Raw genomic sequence first — 19919 nt, 5'->3', positions numbered from 1 at the left:
TAATTATCTCAGTGCTCCTGCCACTTCAGGGGTTGTCTTACCTATGACTTCATTTGCTTTCTGTTTGGCCACATCTTCCCTCCTCAGCATCTATGTGACGTATCATCTTTTTAGCTGGTCCTTTAATTTGGCAGCTGCCATTAAGGAGGCCACATCATGTACACATCTATGAACAGCTGTGATTTGTATTTCTAAGGTTACCCTGCATTTATATGCATATAGAACTTGAGAAATCCTAACTGGGAGTGTAATACCTGTGTTTCTCAGTGTGTGAATAATTTCTCAAAATCTGTTTGGTATTCACTGCTCTCAGGTAAGACAGTATTACCTGACTTTGCCTATAGAAGTGCAATGCAGTATCTAGTGTGAAGGCAGAAAAGCAACATAATGCATCATATTAGGTTAAACTGACCCCTCTGAGCCAGAAACTACATAGAGGAAAGAGAAAGAAAAAATAATCTGCCAAACAAGAATGGAGCTGGTGCTAAACAGACAGCAGAGCTGTTTTAAAATGAAAGCTTCTGATAGAGTCTAAAGTCAGATAATCTCTTCCCCCTGCTCCTCCCAATCCCTGCTCCCCAGCTCTCCCCACCTTGCTTTCTATTCTGATGCTTTTTTTCCCCCATCTCTTCAGTTTTTTACCTGATTTCTGCCTACCTTGCCTGAAAATGAGGTTTCTACCTGCTGGACAGTAATTATTGCTGGCAAGTACCACAGTGTGCTGCAATCACTGTGCTTGCAGAGAATGTCTGTTTTGGTTCAGTGAATTCCTAGTACATTTTTCTAGGAAGAATTAGGACACAGCTAGGTTTTTTCCTGGAAGTTAATCCTGTTCACATTAACATACTTCAGTAAAATCTTCAATGAAGTAGAGGGAAGACCTTTCCAGTTTTGGTATGGGAGGGGTGTGTTTGTGTCTTTTCCTACTTTTAAGGGCAAACCTCATACATTTCATTCAGACAGGTTTTGTGGAGGCAAATGAGAGGTTGTCTTGTGACACAAGAGTTTGACTGTGGTCCCAACCACCTCCTCCTGAGAGGAGCCCAGCAGAGCTAGTGGTCCTTGTCCAGCTGCCCCCAGAATTGAAAAGTAGCTGCTATCTTCTACTGTACTCTGAAAGTAGATCACTATGGTCATATCAAAAGAAATGCAGATATTAGAGTTACACTTAGCAAAAATCTGGACGCCTATCAACACTGTTTTTGCAAGTTGATGCAACATTTATTGGTGACTCAGAGGCATTTTTCCTTGTCTGTCAGGTGTGTTTTCATCTGAAGATTTAAGTCTTTCTTCACTGTGGTGCAATACAGTTTTGTATTTGCAAGGCATCTTAACATCAGCTTCTGTTATATTTGTAAAGAAGAAAATGAGAAGAAAAATGTATTTTAAAAAAGCTTGACGTTGGAAGTCACAGTTGTTCACAGAGGTGCCTTAGGCAATTACCTGAAAAAGTCATTTTAAGTCATAAATAGTATGAACACCAAGGAAAAAAAGGAGAAAATCGAAAAAAGACCAAGCCCAAAATACCCACAGTGGTGGTGGAGGAACAGAAAAAACTGTTCTTTTAAAATAATTGAGTTTAACATCAACAGTTGAAACTACCAGCTACATGGAAGTAACAATGTGGCCCAAAAAGTATACTTGATTTTTGGATTTTTTTCTTCTTTGAACATAAATTGTTTTTCATCTCAAAAGAAATAACTAGGTAGGGTAAATGGTAGTTTTTCTGTCTAATGCAATTTCATTATGCTCAGAAAAATAGAAAACCATTTTATATATACAGTTTGAATCAGATCAGCATAAAGAAAATTTCACAGTTTAAACTAATCTTCCTTTTTTCACAGCAATGGAAAAGAATGGCTAGTGATAGTCTAATACTGCAACTCTTACCCCTTGTTTTCTTTTAACAGGGCACACATCTTAAGTATGTATTACTTTTTAACCCCAACCCCTTGGGGTTTATTTTTAAATAATTAAATGTCCTGGACTTCATATACACACCTTGCTATGTTATCTATTCTCTTATTTTTTCACTAAATTTGTACAGAGCTAGGACTCAATAATAGGCTTAAATGGGACTACCATAGGTCTTCTTAAAGGTGAATGGCTCTTAGACACTGTCTCTTCTTTTCCTTTAAAGAAAGGTTTTCTTTTTAATTGGTAATGAGTTATTAAGTGGGTTTACAAGTCTTTAATTTACTGGTAGTTTTCCATGTCAGTGGCAGACATTCATCCAGCAAGAGGTAGCTGGGAATAGATTTTACTGACCCAGATATTTTCCTTTAGCACAGCAGTTTTACATGGATTAGTGCAGTAGCATCTGTAGCCCATTCTAACAGGGCTCTGGTCAATGTCCTATTTTAAAAGCACCAATGTGTTGTTTCTGAGTTCTCTGCAGTGATTTACCCACCAGAGTACCTGTAAGTGGCAACTAGCAAGATGTCAGATACAATAATGACTCTTGAAACTAGATGAGTATATTGCAAAATTCTTACCTGTTAATTGGGAGAAATCACCAGAAGAGCAAGTCTCCAGCAAGACATACAGATAAGTTTTTTGAGACTGAGAGGTATTGAACATTTCTAAGTGTTAAGTCTGCATAAATACTTTAGAATGATTGTTGCTGCAAAATTTGTGTAGGAAATTTCAGAGCATTTTGAGGATGTTATGATCAGACTGTTATGTGGCAACACTGTATTCACTAACCTAATTGTCAGCACCTGCCGGAGCTGCCCGTAGGAAGGGAGATGTTTCTCTTTCCCACTGGGTAAGAGAGGAAGGCTTTTTCTTCCTTCTTTCTGCCTTCTGACCTGGCTGCCTGGCTGCTAACCATTGTGGCACAGTTCATCATCTGTAGCATGGAAAGTGCATCATAAGCATGTACAGTAGAGGGGCTGATCTCATCCACTCACATTTTAATTGTATTTTGAGGTGAAATGTACATAGAAATGTGTATTTCTTCCCACATTACCTGTGCTCTGCAGGTCAGAGGAGCAGACTGCCTGCACTGCAGGGAAAGCTTCCTTGCCAGTCATTGAGGACATATGAAAAACATTATGAAAAACATCAGGAAAAATATCAGGAAACACTTCTTTACCAAGAGTGTGGTCGAACTCTGGAACAGGCTTCCTAGACAGGTGGTCAATGCCCCATGCTTGTCAGTGTTTAAGAGGCATTTGGACAATACTGTCAATGATACACTTTAACTTTTGGTCAACCCTGAAGTGGTCAGGCAGGTGAGCTAGATTTGCATTGTAGGTTCCTTCCACTGGAACTATTTTATTCTACTCTGAAAGCTGTGGTATGGGAATAGACATCAAGTGGTTTGCCAGAAACATCTGTAGATTCCAGGGGGAGCAAGAAAACAGATCATTAAAGTATCATTTGCAATATTGGTGCTTTGTCTCAGGAACACTTTGAAGAGTCAAACTAAGTCTAATTTGAAAACGGTGTACTTCAGCTGAGGAGGACACCTAACATAAATACTTTCTTCATTAACTGTTTTAGGCATCATCTAAATCAACTGGCTGACTGAGCTAGCCAGTTTCCTATTCATCCAGTTTGCCATTTCAGTCTCTAGTGTGCTGTGCTACTGTCACTGATGCCAAAGTCTCTTACCTCACTTCAAAACTGCTAGAGGTCTAGTGTCAACTGAAGGTAGAATAGGTGCTACAGGAGGTCTACACTGGATTTCTTGGGATACACTTTGCAGGGCTATTTCAGCTGGCAAACTGAAGCTTATCACCCGTGTTGTCTTAGCCTTGACCACTTTATATATATACCTCTTTGCCTATCACAGTACACTGTTCTTTGTGCCCTGATGTTTGCTGACCTCTGTCCCAGATGCTGCTGAAATTCAGTGGTGTTGTATGAGTAAGAATCTATGAATATGGGGACAACATATGCTGCTGAATATGAGTATAAAACATGTTCACACAATTCCTAATCAAAAGTATTGCTTATTAAAAAAAAAAAAAAAAGCAGTCAATACTGGCAAAAAGAAAAAGAAAACCAGATAACAGGTATTCAGAGTATAATTATGAAATAGGTTTCATCATTAGTAAAGGAAAGGCACTAATAAAAAGCTGCAGATTCAATTGCTTCACAAGAAGCAGAGGCCCAAGAGCAGCTATTGCCATGGCAGCAAAAGGAGCAAGGGGATTTACACTTCTATATGTGTCAGTACAGTCTTAACCAAGAGTGAAGCTGTCTTGAAAGAACAACCCCACTACATCCATTCTTATTCTTTATGAATTATGTATCTCATCTCACTGACTCAAAGCTTATACCTTATAGTGATGGATCACTGACCACACATAGCTAAAGATGTTTCTGGACCTGTTAGAATCCTAATTCTGGGATTATTTATCTAACTTTCTGCTATATAAAATAATGAGTTTGAACAGGTTGCTCATTTCAGTTGAAAATATTCGATGCCATGTGCCATAAATTAGGTCCACAATCTATAATACACCTAATTCCTCCTAGTAATGCGTTGGTAAAATTAAATCCAATGTTACTTTAATACAGGAATATTCTTCATCTCTAATTTCACCCTGTAAGTATCACTGAAGACTTTTCTTCCATATGCTCATTAATACAATTTCTATCTTTAGCAAATTTTATCTCACAAAAAAATACTGTGTTAATCCTATCTGATAAGATTCTCATTAAAAATGTATAAATTAAGATCATCTTGCAGCAATCAGAACATTTTGAGATCCAAATGATACTACCCTGATTTAATTTCTTTTTTAAAAAATTACCCTGGTTTCAATAATGGTATTGTCTGTTAACATTTCAGATCACAGTATTTCGCATGGGATCAGAAGGACACCAGGATATTGATTTAGCTATCCTGACAGCATTACTAAAAGGTAATGGAGTTTCACTCCACAGTGACTCTGTATTGATCCAAATGGGTTAAGTCTGTGTCTCTGCTGTGCTGAAACCTGAATTCATTGACCATATCTATGGTATTGAGACGGTAAATTTATAACATGAGATTGAAGTATACTGTTTACTCTAACCGCTTTGTACAAATCCAACTCTTTCTTTACTGCTTAAATAGCTACTGTTTTTCATTTCTGAATTTTTATTCTCCACCCACAATTGCTAATGAATCACAAGAAATATCAGTGGTGACCCCCCACCAGTTATCTGAAAAGGTTAGTACTCAGAAGAAGATAGCCAAAGAACTTCTCAGACTTAGGTTGTCTTGGTGGCTAGTAGAACATCCAAAGGGGATGTTATCTCCCTTTAGATAAAACTGGCACTATTGTCAAAGTAAAATGTTACCAGTAGTCATCCTAGGAAAATCTGGGAACTGTGTGGGATTCCTTCCAGTTTCCACTGGTAGAGCTAAGAACTCAGCTATTGGGGTGGTAGGAGTTTTAATCTTAAACTTCATAGGTAGCTAAATCTTTCTAAGCCATTACATGTTACACCTATGCTCTTAAAAGATTGTATCACAATACATCTGCTGTTGCTACAGTTTATTATAAACCCTGGTCTTGCAGACACACTATTTAGCTCCATTTAAAATATATTATCAGGTAATTTGATATCTGCTTGCAAATACATAAACATTGGATTTTAAAGGCTCTGAAGCACATGTACTTACCTGATGAAGGGTCAAGGGCTGGAAGGGTCTAGCCCTCCATTTGTATGTTATTTCCCCAAATGGGATTTTCACAAATCACATATATCAATCACCATGGTCATCTTATTGCTGTCTGAACTGTTTTGTGCTATGGAGTACAGACCATACTGATTTTAAGAACAAAGAACAAGACATACCAAACAATTTTAAAGAGAAATCTGATAAATACTAGGGGATGGACTTCCAAAGGTGATGCGAAAGTTATACTTCATGGGGCTCATTAGCAGTTGTCATCATGCTATTGCCACCCCCACACATGAATAAGAACATACATAATGCCATGTAGCAGACCTGAATAAGAGTAATGACAAAAAAATAATAGTTTTAGTGGGTATTCAAAAGATAGTGGGAATTATTCTTGCTCAGCATTCTTCTCAGTTTCTTCCTGTGCAGGTTCACAAAAGCTGTATGAAAAGGGAGAAGGCCTGAGTAACTTTCACCTAACCAAGCAAAACAGTATTTTACCTTTTACACAATTATTAATCCCATTTCAAAAATGTTACTTTAAACATTTTAAACAAAAGTAGGAACAGGAGGACTAAACAAGCACTGGGCACTTCAAAAGTGTGATTGCAACCTGATAGCCACCAGCCAAGGAAATTAGCTGCAATTGTTTTGCTCCAGTAGCTTTTGTTTCTTTAGGCTTGTGTAGTATCGCTTTCTCCACCTTTCTGCTCATTTTATTCAAGGTACCAGTTGTTTGTCCTGCATGTAACATGACTACTTTGCTGCTACCTCTGCAAAATGAAATCTCAAGGCATTTTGGACATCTTCACTCAGAAACAATATAAATCAAGGTGAAGAAAGGAAAAATAAATTAATTCAGAGCAAGGAACAAGAACTGCATCCATCACTACATTCCTCTTTTCCGTCTTTTGGAAACATTTTAATTGCAGTTTTCATTTTTATCTTAAATATAACTGTATCCTTCATTATCTTCCATGTAAAGTGTATTGTCTTCACGTTTGCTCTTAAGACAATCACTGAAACTACTGCTCTTGATTTCTATTAATAAGATACAAATCGTTTTAAAAATGTGATTCCACTTTTTCTAGGTATTTTTTCAAGGTTTGAATCCCAACATAGATCCCTTGAGTCTTTTACCACCTTGAAAGCTACTTCTTGGAAGATGAAGAAAATAAATCATAGGCCTGGGAGGGATTGTTTTCTGTCTGAAAAGTTCTTCTGCAATATTTACATCAGCAACTGTACTATGGTTCCAGTCTGGGTATATGAGTAGTCCTGTCTAATCTGAAACATCCATTTTGCAAGTGCCTAATTGGTCCTGTCATTTTAGTAAAATAAATTTACCTTCCCCCTTCATAATAGTAGTCCAAGACATCATAGTGAACTTCTGTTAGCTCAGAAGGTGTCTGGATGTGTGTAAGTAATTTTGACATTTCCTTTCATGCTTGCCTGATTGATTACCATCAGCAGATTACCATCTTGATTTGGTAATCTGCTGATGGCAGCAGCACTTTTGTCTTGCTCAAGAGCCAGAGAAACTAAAATTTACACCTAATCTTCCCTGCTCCTCACCACCTTATGATTATGAAGGTACTCAATGAAGATTAGATTTATCAGATGCCTGAGCTTTCTGATCACAGAGAATGAAATTCCATGTAACTTTTTATGCACTGTGTGCAAAAATGAGATCTCTTGTCTCAGGCATGTCATACCTCATTCATACCGTGTCTTTGTATAAAGGTTCTGGCCCACCCTGAAAGAAATAATGCCTTTTTGTAAATATACTCATTCATGCTCATCAGTAGTTGGGGTTTTCATCAAATCAAGAAATCTAAGGTATTAATGCTGAACCACATATCTATTGATTTACTAGTAAGAAAATCTGAAGTCTGGGTCTGAATTATCCGAAATTCATAAATTTAGATTCAGGAATGAATCCCTTTAACCTCTTCAGCACTGTATGAAAAGAGGCAGAGAAAAGTATGAAACTGGTGGTGATTATTGGTTAGTTTTTCTCAGTCTCACTTATGAGGATTATGCAGTTCTTGCTAGCTGGTATTCAAGGTGCCTACCAGCTAATTACCAATCCCACCCTGGTGTAAGCGATTTTTTCTGGGAGCGGGAGGAGGGAAGGGACTGTGAGATGCAAAGTATCGTTTCCTGCTGGCTGTATAAACTGACTCTTTTTAAACCAGCATCAGGCACACTGCCAATGCAGGAACTCTCCTGGACAGGATATTCCACAACCCCCAAAGCCTGCACTGAATATGAGAGTTTATTTTCTTGTTTGTTTTTATGAGTCACTTGTTTAATCTTGTCAGCAGATCTATCTTTCTTGGAAGTGATCTCCAATGAATTAGGGAATGGCATCCAAACTGGTTATCAATTTACATTGCATGGATGTCACAACAGCATATGGCTTGTGAGTTGTCTTTTTTTTTAATTTCAAGAGACATGCAAATGTGGGAAGCAAATTTCCAATTTCGTGAATTTGTAGCAAGTAAGTTTATTGATACAGTTTAACTGCGGTCTCTTGAACAGTTGGAACTCAAACAGTAACGGATTTTGTCCTTTTGCAGCTGCTAATTGAGCAGACGGCATATGACAGGGAAGTTAAAGACAGCATATGGAGATGTTCTGAAATATAATTGTTTTGAAGCAGCATCAAAGATCCTAGTTCACAAAGCTGTTGCAATGTCTGGAGCCTACTAGCAGCACCAGCCATGTTTCAGCTGGTGCTCCAGAAACCTCCTTAGTACAATTGTTAGCACTGGGAAGGAGGTGCTGTGTAGTATCCGCATATTGTAATATTACTGCCATGTAACCGTCTGAGATAGGCCATGTTGTATTAATGTAGATCTGATATCTCTGCATGCTTTCCAGTCATGAGTGAGTCATGACTCATGCTCACTGAACAGCCATCATGTAGTATGAGGTGGTCCTGGAAGGCAGTGTCTTCCAACCATGAAATCACTAACACAGAATTATTTCAGAGTTAGGCCAGATATCTCGTTATTGCCCTTACAGTTGTTGCTATCAGCTCTCTTATTGTCAATTGATTTGCTAAACGCGAGGGAGATATTTATAGCAAATGCAGTGGAAACATAGCCTTTTCACCAAAGAGCTGCTGAAACAGAAGACAGCATGAGACCTGCTGAGATGCAGAGCAGAAAGTTAACTTGCATTGCTCTTTTCCCTAATCTAATTTTTTTCTTTAAATGGTGATTCAAAGAGGACACTGACATACTTAGAAGCAATGTGGAAACGAGTCTTCAACAACCATTTCTGTCTAGATAGATCAGTTCTGTGTCATTTCAGCTTTCCAGATTTCTGAGCACTACGTATCATAAACTATCCCAGGAGAATCCTTTAGAGGTTTACAATGATCACAGTAAACTTTAGCTAGTATAGAAAAGCCTGTGGTCTATCTCTTCAGTAATCTGGGATCCTGTGATGGCACAGGTCTGACGTGTACCCTGGATCTAGGATACAAAGCCAAGTTTATGGTTACAGAATTTATTATCAAGGAGTACTGCATTTTTGATCCAAGGCATTAGATAGATCATCTTATTTTTTACCAGAAGAATCTATGCAAAGGATACAAGCACTCCTGGGTGGACACCTCAGAGCATAAATTTAACACCTACAGGGACTAACAGCCATCCCCTTCTTGTTCATTCAACTTCACACCATCCTTGTATTGTCTATGTATATCCAGCAATATCTATAGTGAAATGAAATACTGCCCAATCAATGCATTGCATCCCAAACTTTTATTCTAGGAGCAAAGGGGAGGAAGAGTCCCACTGCAAGCATTAGTCATATTGTCTTAAAACATTCTTTTGAAGAACATACTTTATGGTCAGCCAGACACCAGGATACTGAGTAAATATTACATAGACATAGTTGTATTGCCTAAAACCCTATTTAAAGCAGTAAGCATACAATGATAATTAAAATAATACAAGACAACTAAGCAGAGAATCTTTCCATGAGATGGGATGAAACAGAAATGCAGCAAGAGGAAGTGCTGATTTCTCACTAGTGGCACTGCTAAGGGCCTAAGAGGTGATTCCCATGTGATCCTGGTATTGAGTTGATGAGAGCAATAGGCTGTTAATTCTACCTTATTTTTTTATTTCCCAGATATCCTTTGGCTTTGATTTGGGTACACTGCAGTGATGTTCACGAGTGAGAGGGGTTCTCAGAAAGGTTACATTTTGGATTCTTCTTACTGACTCAAATCCATTCTCTTTGGCACTGAGTGCAATCAAGGAAATTATTTAAATGGGACAGTATCTTAAGAAAGCCCACCTCACATTTGTTCTAGGGAGTTTTTCTTATATTAGTGGAATTATTTTTACTTCTTAATACTGGATAGACTTCCATCTGAAATAGTCTGACTACTTTCTTTTTCATTTGAGTCAAAAGTCATGAGTCCATCCTGGAATAAAATCAATTAATCAGCATCTGCAGCTCATATACTGCTTTGTACAAACTTTTATAGCTTTTATTTTTCTTCTTCTCTTATGTAGCACCAGTGTAATCCACATTCACCTGAAAACCACATAGGGACAACAGGAAACAGGAGAAGGGTTCAAGGGCTTTGCAGCAACAAACCTCACTCTGGGAGCAGCTATCCCACCATGTGCATCAGAGCTCCAGCATGCAGACATGTACTGCCCTGTCTATACCCTAGCTGGTGGACTGGTTTGGACCTGAAATACAAAAACGACCTTGAGAAACCATACATTTCCTTCAAATACCAAACTGCTCTGTGAGACAATGAAATGAAGCATTATAGTAAAAAGCACTGAGAAGAGCATCATCTCCAGGAGCGCACATGCACTCACAGGAAAACTTGCCCACTCCTGGCAGCCTTAAACACCATGGAGGAAGGTGGCTTGCTTTTCTCTCTGCTCAATATTTGGAGTAATAAGCATGCCTAAAGAAAACAATTCTGATGAACTGCTGGGCTTGGGGTCCTTTCTGGAGATGCAGCCACTGCCTCATGCACGTGCCATTTGCTCTTTCACATGATCAGATGCACCAGAAGGTCCTGTGTTCATTCAGCAGCTGGGTCCTTCCTAAAGCACAAAAAGGTCCATGAATGCTAGGTCATCTGACAGAAACTAGGGAAGTCTCCCTGCTAGGAGTTAGAAGATGTTCACCTGAAGCCTCTATGGTTTGGCCTGAGTTTTGGCTGAAGTGAGAACAGTGGAAGTAGCCTACTTCCTTTCCAAGTCCATCTGATCCACTCGATCCAAAATGGTTTCTAACCAGGCTGCACCCCTAGCTACCCAGACTGTAGGCTGCAGTCAGTTTAGGAAAATAAGGAGGTAGAGCTCCCCCATCACATGTGCAAAATAGGGCAAGGCTGCAGAATTCCCATCACTGCCCCTCGGTTTTGGAGTTCACCCATGTGCCTTCTCCACTGCTCACCAGAGAGCTTGCCCGAACACCTGTTAAAGCTCTCACTTCTGCAGGCACATGGATGGGAAGGAGGAGATCCAATGACATTGTGAGAAAAAATGTGCTTTTGAAAAAGGGAGAGCATTATTTGCTCTCTGTACTTAATTTATACTATGATAATCACTGAGGGTAGGTTTTTTTCTGTTTTTATAAACAAAATTAGAGACATTTTTGCCCTTCCCAAAGGTAAATATTTTCTGTTCTTGAATGTTACATATTGCTTGTGTAAGAAACTCAGAAAGGTTCAGATGTCATTGGCAACCCCCATGAGGTCACTTGTGAGGACTTTTGTCTGTGTCAGAGTATATAGCAATGAGAAGCTCCGTCTTATGTAAAGGGATTTCTTCTTATTCACAGAATGATCTTTTGCTGTTTTCACTGTTTTTTCATATTTTCTTCATTTCTTTCTGCTCCTGCATCACCTACCTTTTTATTAGAGTCATTTCTGTAATAAATTGAAAGTGATCTGAGTGATCAGATGGTCCACCATCTCCCGAATAATTGCTGTAGATATTGCCAAGCATTTGGCAAAGTTTCATGGCAGTGAACTGACTGAAAAGCTGAGTTATGAAATTAAACCGTAGGCTAAGCTTCCCAAAGGTCTGCTGAACTAATCCTTCACAAAGAATGTCATCAGCCAGAGTGTTACGCTGTTTTGTGTGCCTCCAATTTCAGAGTCCACTTTCAGTTGGAACAGTATATGATTTTGAATAGTACTGAAATGGGGACAGAAATGCTTTGATGTAATGAAAAGCTGCTGTCTGTCCTCACTCAGTGATAACCAGTATAAGAATTAATAAAGACAACAAAACAGTGGAGGTATCAGGCCTTTAAAAAATTAGCCTTTATACAATCACCTGATCACTGCAAGCAGCTTTGTAGTTAAAAGTCAAAGGGCCCTTTATTTATTTGGTTGATCAGTTCATTCAGGCCAATTCTTACTGTGACACTGAAGCGCAGATACAGTTTTATTATTGCAAATCAGCTAATAACCATGAAATCCTTAGTGAAATACTAAAAAAGCACAGCAGGGCAGGAATGTCCCACAGTGTCCCTTAAAACTACAGGGAAAAACATACCCTCCCTTCCAAAAAACAAGCAGCTCCTAACCCATCTTATCATCTGCATAGTTTCTTATTTAATTTGGATATATTATACCTTGACACCAGCTTTATAGCATGCTTTCTTACATTAATATTGCTTGTGTGAAGGGAAATCTGTCCCACCAAGATCCCTCAGTACAAGTAGAGAGAGGAGAAATTCCTATGCTTGTACATGATCCCCACCTTATCACGTGGGAATGCTTAAAAGATGTGCATCAAATATGCAGCCACTGAAATTGGGGTCTGCATGAGCTGAACCTGTTTGTAATTAGTAGATGCACATGTGTGTACATGTGTGCACTCGTGTGCATACATGTGTGTGCAGGTGGATCAGTATCCCTCCTGGCTTCTGCTCGCTCTTCCTGTCTGAGAGAAGGGAAATCATTTTGCTCCACTGCAAGTTATCATGCCAATATCATGTGTACCTACTGTATTTTTCAAGAGTGATGTGAGTAAATACTTTTATGAGACAATCTGAGAACCATAGATTCACATTTGAGAACCAGTATTTTATTACAGGGACAATGGAAGGTTTGGTTTTGTTTTAATATGAGATCAGCTGCAGAAATTACATGGGGATCTGTGAGGCTTCTGACAAAGAGGAATTACCGTGGTCTGTTGACTGAGTCTAAAGTATGTCTTGTTTCTTTTTTCTCCTCCTCTTCTCCCTGCACCCCTGTCTGTATACACAGGAGCTAATGCATCTGCTCCCGACCAGCTGAGCCTGGCCTTAGCCTGGAACAGAGTAGACATCGCCCGCAGTCAGATCTTTATTTATGGGCAACAGTGGCCGGTACAGTATATATACAGCATCTTCTACTGAAAACACTTTAAACCCTACACAACATTAAATCCATTCAATTGGCAGCAGTGGTTTTAACACAGTTTAAAATATTAAAAGTCATGCTCCGAGACAAACACAAAGTTCCCGTTCACAGCTACTGAAGGAGGGCACGGTTACAAAGATGTTACATGCTCTCTTCTTTAAGGAAATGGTGACATCTAGCGATGCCTGAACACTGAGAGACCACACCCTTAAAGAAGCAGCAAGCAACACATTTATTCTATCAAGCAATGATTCTGCAAGATGAGAAAAACAAGTATCTGTTTACAGCCATGTTACAATGTTAGGCTATAAATTAAAGGAAAGGCAAAACTTTTTTCCTCTTCCAGCAATAGGTTTTTATATACAAATACAGAATTTGATCATGACTGGATGTCAAAAATATGTTGCTGGACGTCATCAAGTGGACCACAGAGATGATCAGCAATGTTACCACAGAAGTGCTTGGCTCCAAACCTGAGCTGGTGTTAATTTCATGCCCAGTGGTGCTCTGCATCAGTCTGCCTGCTTCATGACCACCTCATCCTAGGCTTCAGCTGCCACCTGTGGGGACCAGCTCCCTGGCCAACACTGTTCCCTGGGGGGGCACCGTGGGCAGAGATTCTCTGCAGGAGTGGGAGGGCTGTAAGTACAGGGGTTAGTGGATGCTGTGTGGTGCAGAGGAGGAGTGGTCAACTCCCAACTTGTGCTGTACTTTTTACAGTGGTAGAAATCACCCAGAAAAAAAAACAGAAGGACTCTGTCTCTTCCTGTAGCTCCTTAAAACCCACCGTGACCTCATTCAGAAAGTTTAATTGGATCACAATATCCATTACTGTGACACTTGTTTTGTCACTGTCATGAGAATTTTATATGCTATAATTAAATAAGCATTTACAAATCCCCATGGAAAAATTATAACAAAAGGAAAAGCTTCTACTTTCATACCATTGCTTTAAATGTAATTTCTGGAGCTTGCTGCCCCTTAAAGCTAGTTTACCTTTCCTTTTCAGTTATGGAGTCAAGAGGACTACTTACCTTGGTTCAATATTGGGCACAAGAATGCATCAAAACATAGGAGCGATTTTAACTGTACTAAACTGTCTGTATTTTACCATTCCATCACCACATCATAGCAAGAAAAATTTGCATAAATGCTGCAAGCTGCATCATTTTGCAAGCTAAAAGCTGAAATTATGAGATAATTTCTCATACTTCTTACTCTCCTCAACCAGAAAGAGATAGAAAAGAAGAGGTTTTGCATAAGATGACCTCTTGGTTTTGGCTCTTCAAAGAAATGCCAATTGTGAAGCTATTTCTGCTCTTAGGTGTCAAAGTTTCCCTGAGTTTCCACCCCATGAACAGAGGAAAAAGCTAGTAAAGGCAGAATTAAAGTGAATGTGTGTGCACATAACAAATATCAGAGAATCACAGAATCATTTGTGGGTTGGAAAAGACCCTTGGGATCATCAAGTCCAACCATCAGCCCTACTCTTCAAAGTTCTCCCCTACACCATATCCCCCAGCATCTCATCTAAACAGCCCTTAAACACATCCAGGGATGGTGACTCCACCACCTCCCTGGGCAGCCTATTCCACTGTCTGACCACTCCTTCTGTGAATTTTTTTTTCCTAATGTCCAGCCTAAAACTCCCCTGTTGCAGTTTAAAGCCATTCCCTCTTGTTCTGTCACAACTACCTGTGAGAAGAGACCAGCACCAGCCTCTCTACAATGTCCTTTCAGGTAGCTGTAGAGAGTGATGAGGTCTCCCCTCAGCCTTCTCCTCCTCAAACTAAACAGTCCCAGCTCCTTCAATCGCTCCTTATAGGATTTATTCTCCAGGCCCTTCACCAGCTCCGTTGCCCTCCTCTGCACTCACTCCAGCTCCTTGAGATCTCTCTCGTATTGAGGTGCCCAAAACTGGACACAATACTCCAGGTGTGGCCTCACCAGTGCAGAGCACAGGGGGACTGTCACCTCCCTACTTCTGCTGGTCACACTGTTTCTGATACAAGCCAGGATGCCGTTGGCTTTCTTGGCCACCCGGGCACACTGCTGGCTCATGTTCAGCTGCTTGTCAATGAGAACCCCCAGATCCTTCTCTCCCAGACAGCTCCAGCCACACCTCCCCAAGCCTGTAGCCATGCAGGGGGCTGTTGTGGCCCAAGTGCAGGACCTGGCACTTGGCCTTGTTGAAGCTCACCCCGTTAACGTTGGCCCACAGATCCAATCTATCCAAGTCTCTCTGTAGAGCCTCCCTATCCTCATGTAGATGCACACTCCCGCTTACATGGGTGTCATCTGCAAATTTAGTGATGACACACTCTATGTCCTTATCAAGATCATCAATAAAGATATTAAACATAAATGGTCCCAACACCGAGCCCTGAGGAACACCACGTGACCACCCACCCGCTGGATTTAGCTCCATATACCCAATATAAATAAATATAAAATATTAAAATATATTTATACATTAATTCTATATACATTTATATTAAATATAAATATACCAAATATAAATAAAATATTTGTCAGGAAAGTGAGAAATAAAGATGTTCATGAGATGGTGAGTAGTGGAGGTATGGTCACCAGTTTCCCAGGTTCCATTTCCATGGTCCTAATCTGGATTTCCAGGAGTATGTTAATCTTAACATTCTGATACTCATTTTTGAAATGTTGCCCTGAATCAGAGAAACTGATATAGACTAAAACAGTGATTGTCCCTTGTTAAGCTTAGCAGAGCAACCCTCAGAATTCTGTCAGGATTTCCTGCTTGTGCCAGGGTGACCAGACCAGCCAGATAAAGCCTGCAATGCCCAGGAACAGCCTGAATTAATCACTTGCTTTGCAGGTGGGCTCCCTTGAGCAAGCAATGCTGGATGCACTGGTGTTGGACAGAGTGGATTTTGTGAAATTACTCATAGAAAATGGAGTAAGCATGCATCGTTTTCTCACCATCTCCCGGCTAGAGGAATTGTACAATACGGTAGGACCAACCTAAGGCAAATTTTCTCTCTCTGTATTCGTTGTTCTAGCTCCCACTCATATTACAATGACATGATGATGCACAAAGTAGCCAACACCTGCTGCAGAACTTGCCCATGTTAGAAGTGCACATTGTCTTTAAGTTTTGTCTCTCATATAATGGAACACGCTGTGTCTTACTCACCTAATCTGCTGTATGGATTTTGCAAAACATGGATTAAGCCCCACACAGTACCATCTGATTTCTGGTCATTGTAATTCCAATATGATAGACCTGAGATTTAGACAGGTGGCACTGTCTGGAAGACAATAACTGGCAAGTTAGGACCTGTAGGATGGTGATATATGATTCCTGACAGTATGAGCCCTTATGGTTTCAGAAAAATCCTGCAACTGTTAATGAAACTCAGCCACGAGAAAACAAATAGAAGCAAAGTTCTTTAGATAATATATTGAATTTGAAGGTGAAATCTGATGATTTCTGGAGGTCTATTTACAGTGAAGGACTTCCCCATGTCCTCATTGAATATTCCAAAAATTATAGTTTTGACTTTTTGCCTATTTGCAAGTTTTCTTATCTTTGCCCTTAAAATGAACCTAATACTACACAGGTTCAAATCACTTCTGAGCTCTCAACTGCTCTCAACACATTCCGGCATTCGCATCATTATTGCTTACCAAAAGAAATCAGTAAGTTCTAATTGGTTAGGTGGTATGAAAAAAAGTCTTAAAGCATTGTCTATCTTAGGATTGCCAGTTCTGTCTGTTGGAGAGAGGTTGTGATATAGTGCATAACCCTTTTCAAAAAGTTTTTTCTGCCAGTGCTTTTCAAAGCCCTGCCATCATAAGTTGCCACCCTGGGATGTTATCCAGAGATTTTTCACACTGATGGTGACCAGAAGTCAGTCTTTCAAAAATATCAAACATGAAAAGTATTCATTAAATTTGTGCAAAATACAGAGGAACGGGTACCTGTGCCACCCTTGAGACAGATTCCCATATGATCTTTGATCAGCTTAAACTATGTCTATCAACTAGCATCTGTGTATTAAGAACAGAATGAGCTTTCTTGTTACAGAGATAGACATTTTAGTTCTTGTACCAAAGCAAATTTTTACAGGGAGTTAGTCTGAGGAAAGTCTTCAGTTCTGCAATTAAAAGAAGGCCTTTTTGAACAATTTTGTTGTGAGCTATAGAAATCACCATAAATTATTAATGCAAGAGTTCCAAAAGAGCCAGATTGTGAAATTCCTAAACTACCAGTTATGATATATGACCTAATGCAGCCATAATAGCCTTAGCAGAAAAAAATACAAGGCCATTTTAAAAATACCATATTTCAACATGAGCCCTGAGAGTGAGCTGGAAAACTACAAACCAGTGAATCTGACTTCTGCCATGGCAAATTTTTAAAAATGCAGTAAAGCATAGAATTAATAGACAAGGGGATCGATTTTATGTCAAGAAAGAGTTTACCCAGGTTCTGTAGGAAAATATTAAGCCTTAGAAATCTATTACCATTTCTGAAGTCAACATGCAGGAGAATAAGGACATTGCACTTGGTCCACCTGCTTTTGCAAAACCCGATTGACAATATTTGAAAACCTCTGAATTTATTAAAGAAATATAGCTGTCATGAAGGGACACTTCTGGTTTAAAAACTACTTGAAGGATGGAAAACAGAGAGTAGGAATATATGGTCTGTTTGCACAATGAAAGGACATCATGACTAGTGGTCCCTGTCCTGGGACCACTGCTGTTCAGCCTGGTTAGAGATGATCTGAAAAATAGGAACTACTGAAGGGACAATGTTTGCAGGTAATTTAGCATCACTCAGGGTAGGCAAATCTGAAGCAGCATATGAAGAATCACAGAAAGTCTCATCATGCTCAGTGATGGGGTTACATAAAATTAAGTGTTGGCAAGTGCAGAGCAATGTATATATGGAAACACTGACTGCACATCTGCAGTGGTCTCATCTATCATTAGTTACAACCAAGGAGACCCATAAAAGTCTCTTTAAAATATCAGCAATGGGAAAAAGCACAACAGAAAATAAATTACTTTTCCACATAATATTTAATTGAAATTGTGGGAGTCTGCTGTAGGATGTTTTGCTTGTCAGGTGGAGTCAAAAGAAGATTGGACAAATTCACAGACTATGCATGCTGTTAGTGGCATTCAGGTGAGACAGCCTAGATGATGCAATGTGGAGCTCAGGGCCTCTCTGAGTCACCAGTGGTGGAAATGGAGATCCTGAGTGCAGGAAGGGTGACACTTAAGCAGCTGTTTTCCTTTCCACTCTCTCCCAGAGTCTGTGCACGTTGTGCTGGGTTCCTGCTTTGCCTAAGACAGGAGCCTAATCTGGTATATAGGACCTTAGTTTTCATCCAGTCTGGCAGCTCTTCTGGTTTTCTTACTGGAGGGTTTTGTACAAAAGAGACCTCAGGTGAAATTAAGTTCTTGTAGTTGATTTTCTTTGTTTTTAACTGATAACACTGTACAGTTGAAGTGCTCTCAGTTGCCAGATTTTAAACTACTAATGTGAGAAAACCATTTCAGCATTTACATCTTGCAGGTCTTTTGATAATGCAAAACTATTTTATTCTTATTTATTTGTCCTTTGCAGAGACATGGACCGTCCAACACTCTCTATCATCTTGTCAGGGATGTCAAAAAGGTAAGAGTCCTATAGACGGTATGTTGGGAGGTAATGCTATGATTGCTTTTTGTAGCTAGATACAATCTCTGTTTTGCATGAGCTGTCAGTCAGAGCCTACTCCTTCCCCTGCCATTACAGAATGCCCTGTTTGTATGTACTGAATATGAACTTTTTTCATACAGAGCACAATTAGCAAGTTACTTGCTTTGCTTTCTCTGTGGTTTTAGATGCTTGGTAATAGTGCTTCTGCTAGCATAATTGTAGGCTCTTACATACTGTGTGGATTTACGCTGTTATCTGTATTTTTCCATACCTGCAGCTATTGTCAAAGCTAATTTCCATGGTTTTAGTTTACTTCCAAGCCTAAAATACCCTTATCCTTGTGGTAGATCCTAGTTTGTTGAAACAGTTCCTCCTTCTGTGTTGTGTGGTATGTTGTAGACATCTCCCTCAGCAGAAATATACCAAAAGAAGTGGTGTGACTTCCTCTCCCCCCTTATCAAGTTAATTCCAAACATCTTGAATTATAAAGAACCATTAGGAAGGCAGGACAGAAACACAGAAAAGTATAGTGACAGGAAGGAGATACCAAATACCTTTAGCAGTGTGTTCAGGATTAAAAGTGTTACAGCAGCAGCAGTGAATGAAAATCCCTTATCCTCTAACTATATGGATCAAGTAAGGAGATTGAGTCTGCAACTGACCTCATCAACTTGAATATTTTCCCAAAGCATGCGCAGATTACAACCTTGCACATTATATAAATTGGACCTCAAGGGTAGCATACTTGAAAAAGGAGATTTCTGTACATGGGACTGGATAGAAGATGGAAAGAAGGAGATTTTTTGTAAGAGCACAGATTTTAGTGGTTTCTTTTGTCACTGACAGCTGAACAAAACCAAAGGCAACTATAGGATGGGAGTTATAATGCTGCATATATCATCTTTCTGTTAAATAATGCTACAGAATAATCAGTAGTTATGTTTAGGAACATTTCTTTAATTAGTGTGTTACATGGCATCATCATTGTTCAATTATATTTAGTATATTAAGTGGCCATCAAAAAGTGTGAAATGACTATATGGGAAACTGAAACATTTTTATGCACAAATCCCCTTGAATGGAGCAGACTAAAGCTAGAATGCATTTAGAATGGCTACTTCTCTTGAAGTCCAAGATACCAGAATATTATTTTACTAAATATGCAGTTATTTATGTGTCTGTAAGAGTTCGAGTCAAAC

General features: G+C 39.4%; 1 protein-coding gene across 5 annotated transcripts in view; it reads left to right on the top strand.

The window, feature by feature from the left end:
* The window catches only part of TRPM3 (transient receptor potential cation channel subfamily M member 3), a 310579-nt gene that overhangs the window by 227846 nt on the left and 62814 nt on the right, over nucleotides 1–19919 (top strand). For all 5 annotated transcript variants that reach the window (XM_074933038.1, XM_074933036.1, XM_074933034.1 and 2 more), the window contains exons 9-12: nucleotides 4805–4877; nucleotides 12897–12997; nucleotides 15883–16017; nucleotides 18646–18696. In XM_074933038.1, the coding sequence (XP_074789139.1) occupies nucleotides 4805–4877; nucleotides 12897–12997; nucleotides 15883–16017; nucleotides 18646–18696 (360 nt within the window). The remainder of the gene's footprint in view (nucleotides 1–4804; nucleotides 4878–12896; nucleotides 12998–15882; nucleotides 16018–18645; nucleotides 18697–19919) is intronic.

This window comes from Athene noctua, chromosome Z, assembly GCF_965140245.1.
Source record: "Athene noctua chromosome Z, bAthNoc1.hap1.1, whole genome shotgun sequence".
Lineage (NCBI taxonomy): Eukaryota > Metazoa > Chordata > Aves > Strigiformes > Strigidae > Athene > Athene noctua.
The sequence above is the reverse complement of the archived record's forward strand: the minus strand, read 5'-3'. Positions and strand labels throughout refer to the sequence as shown.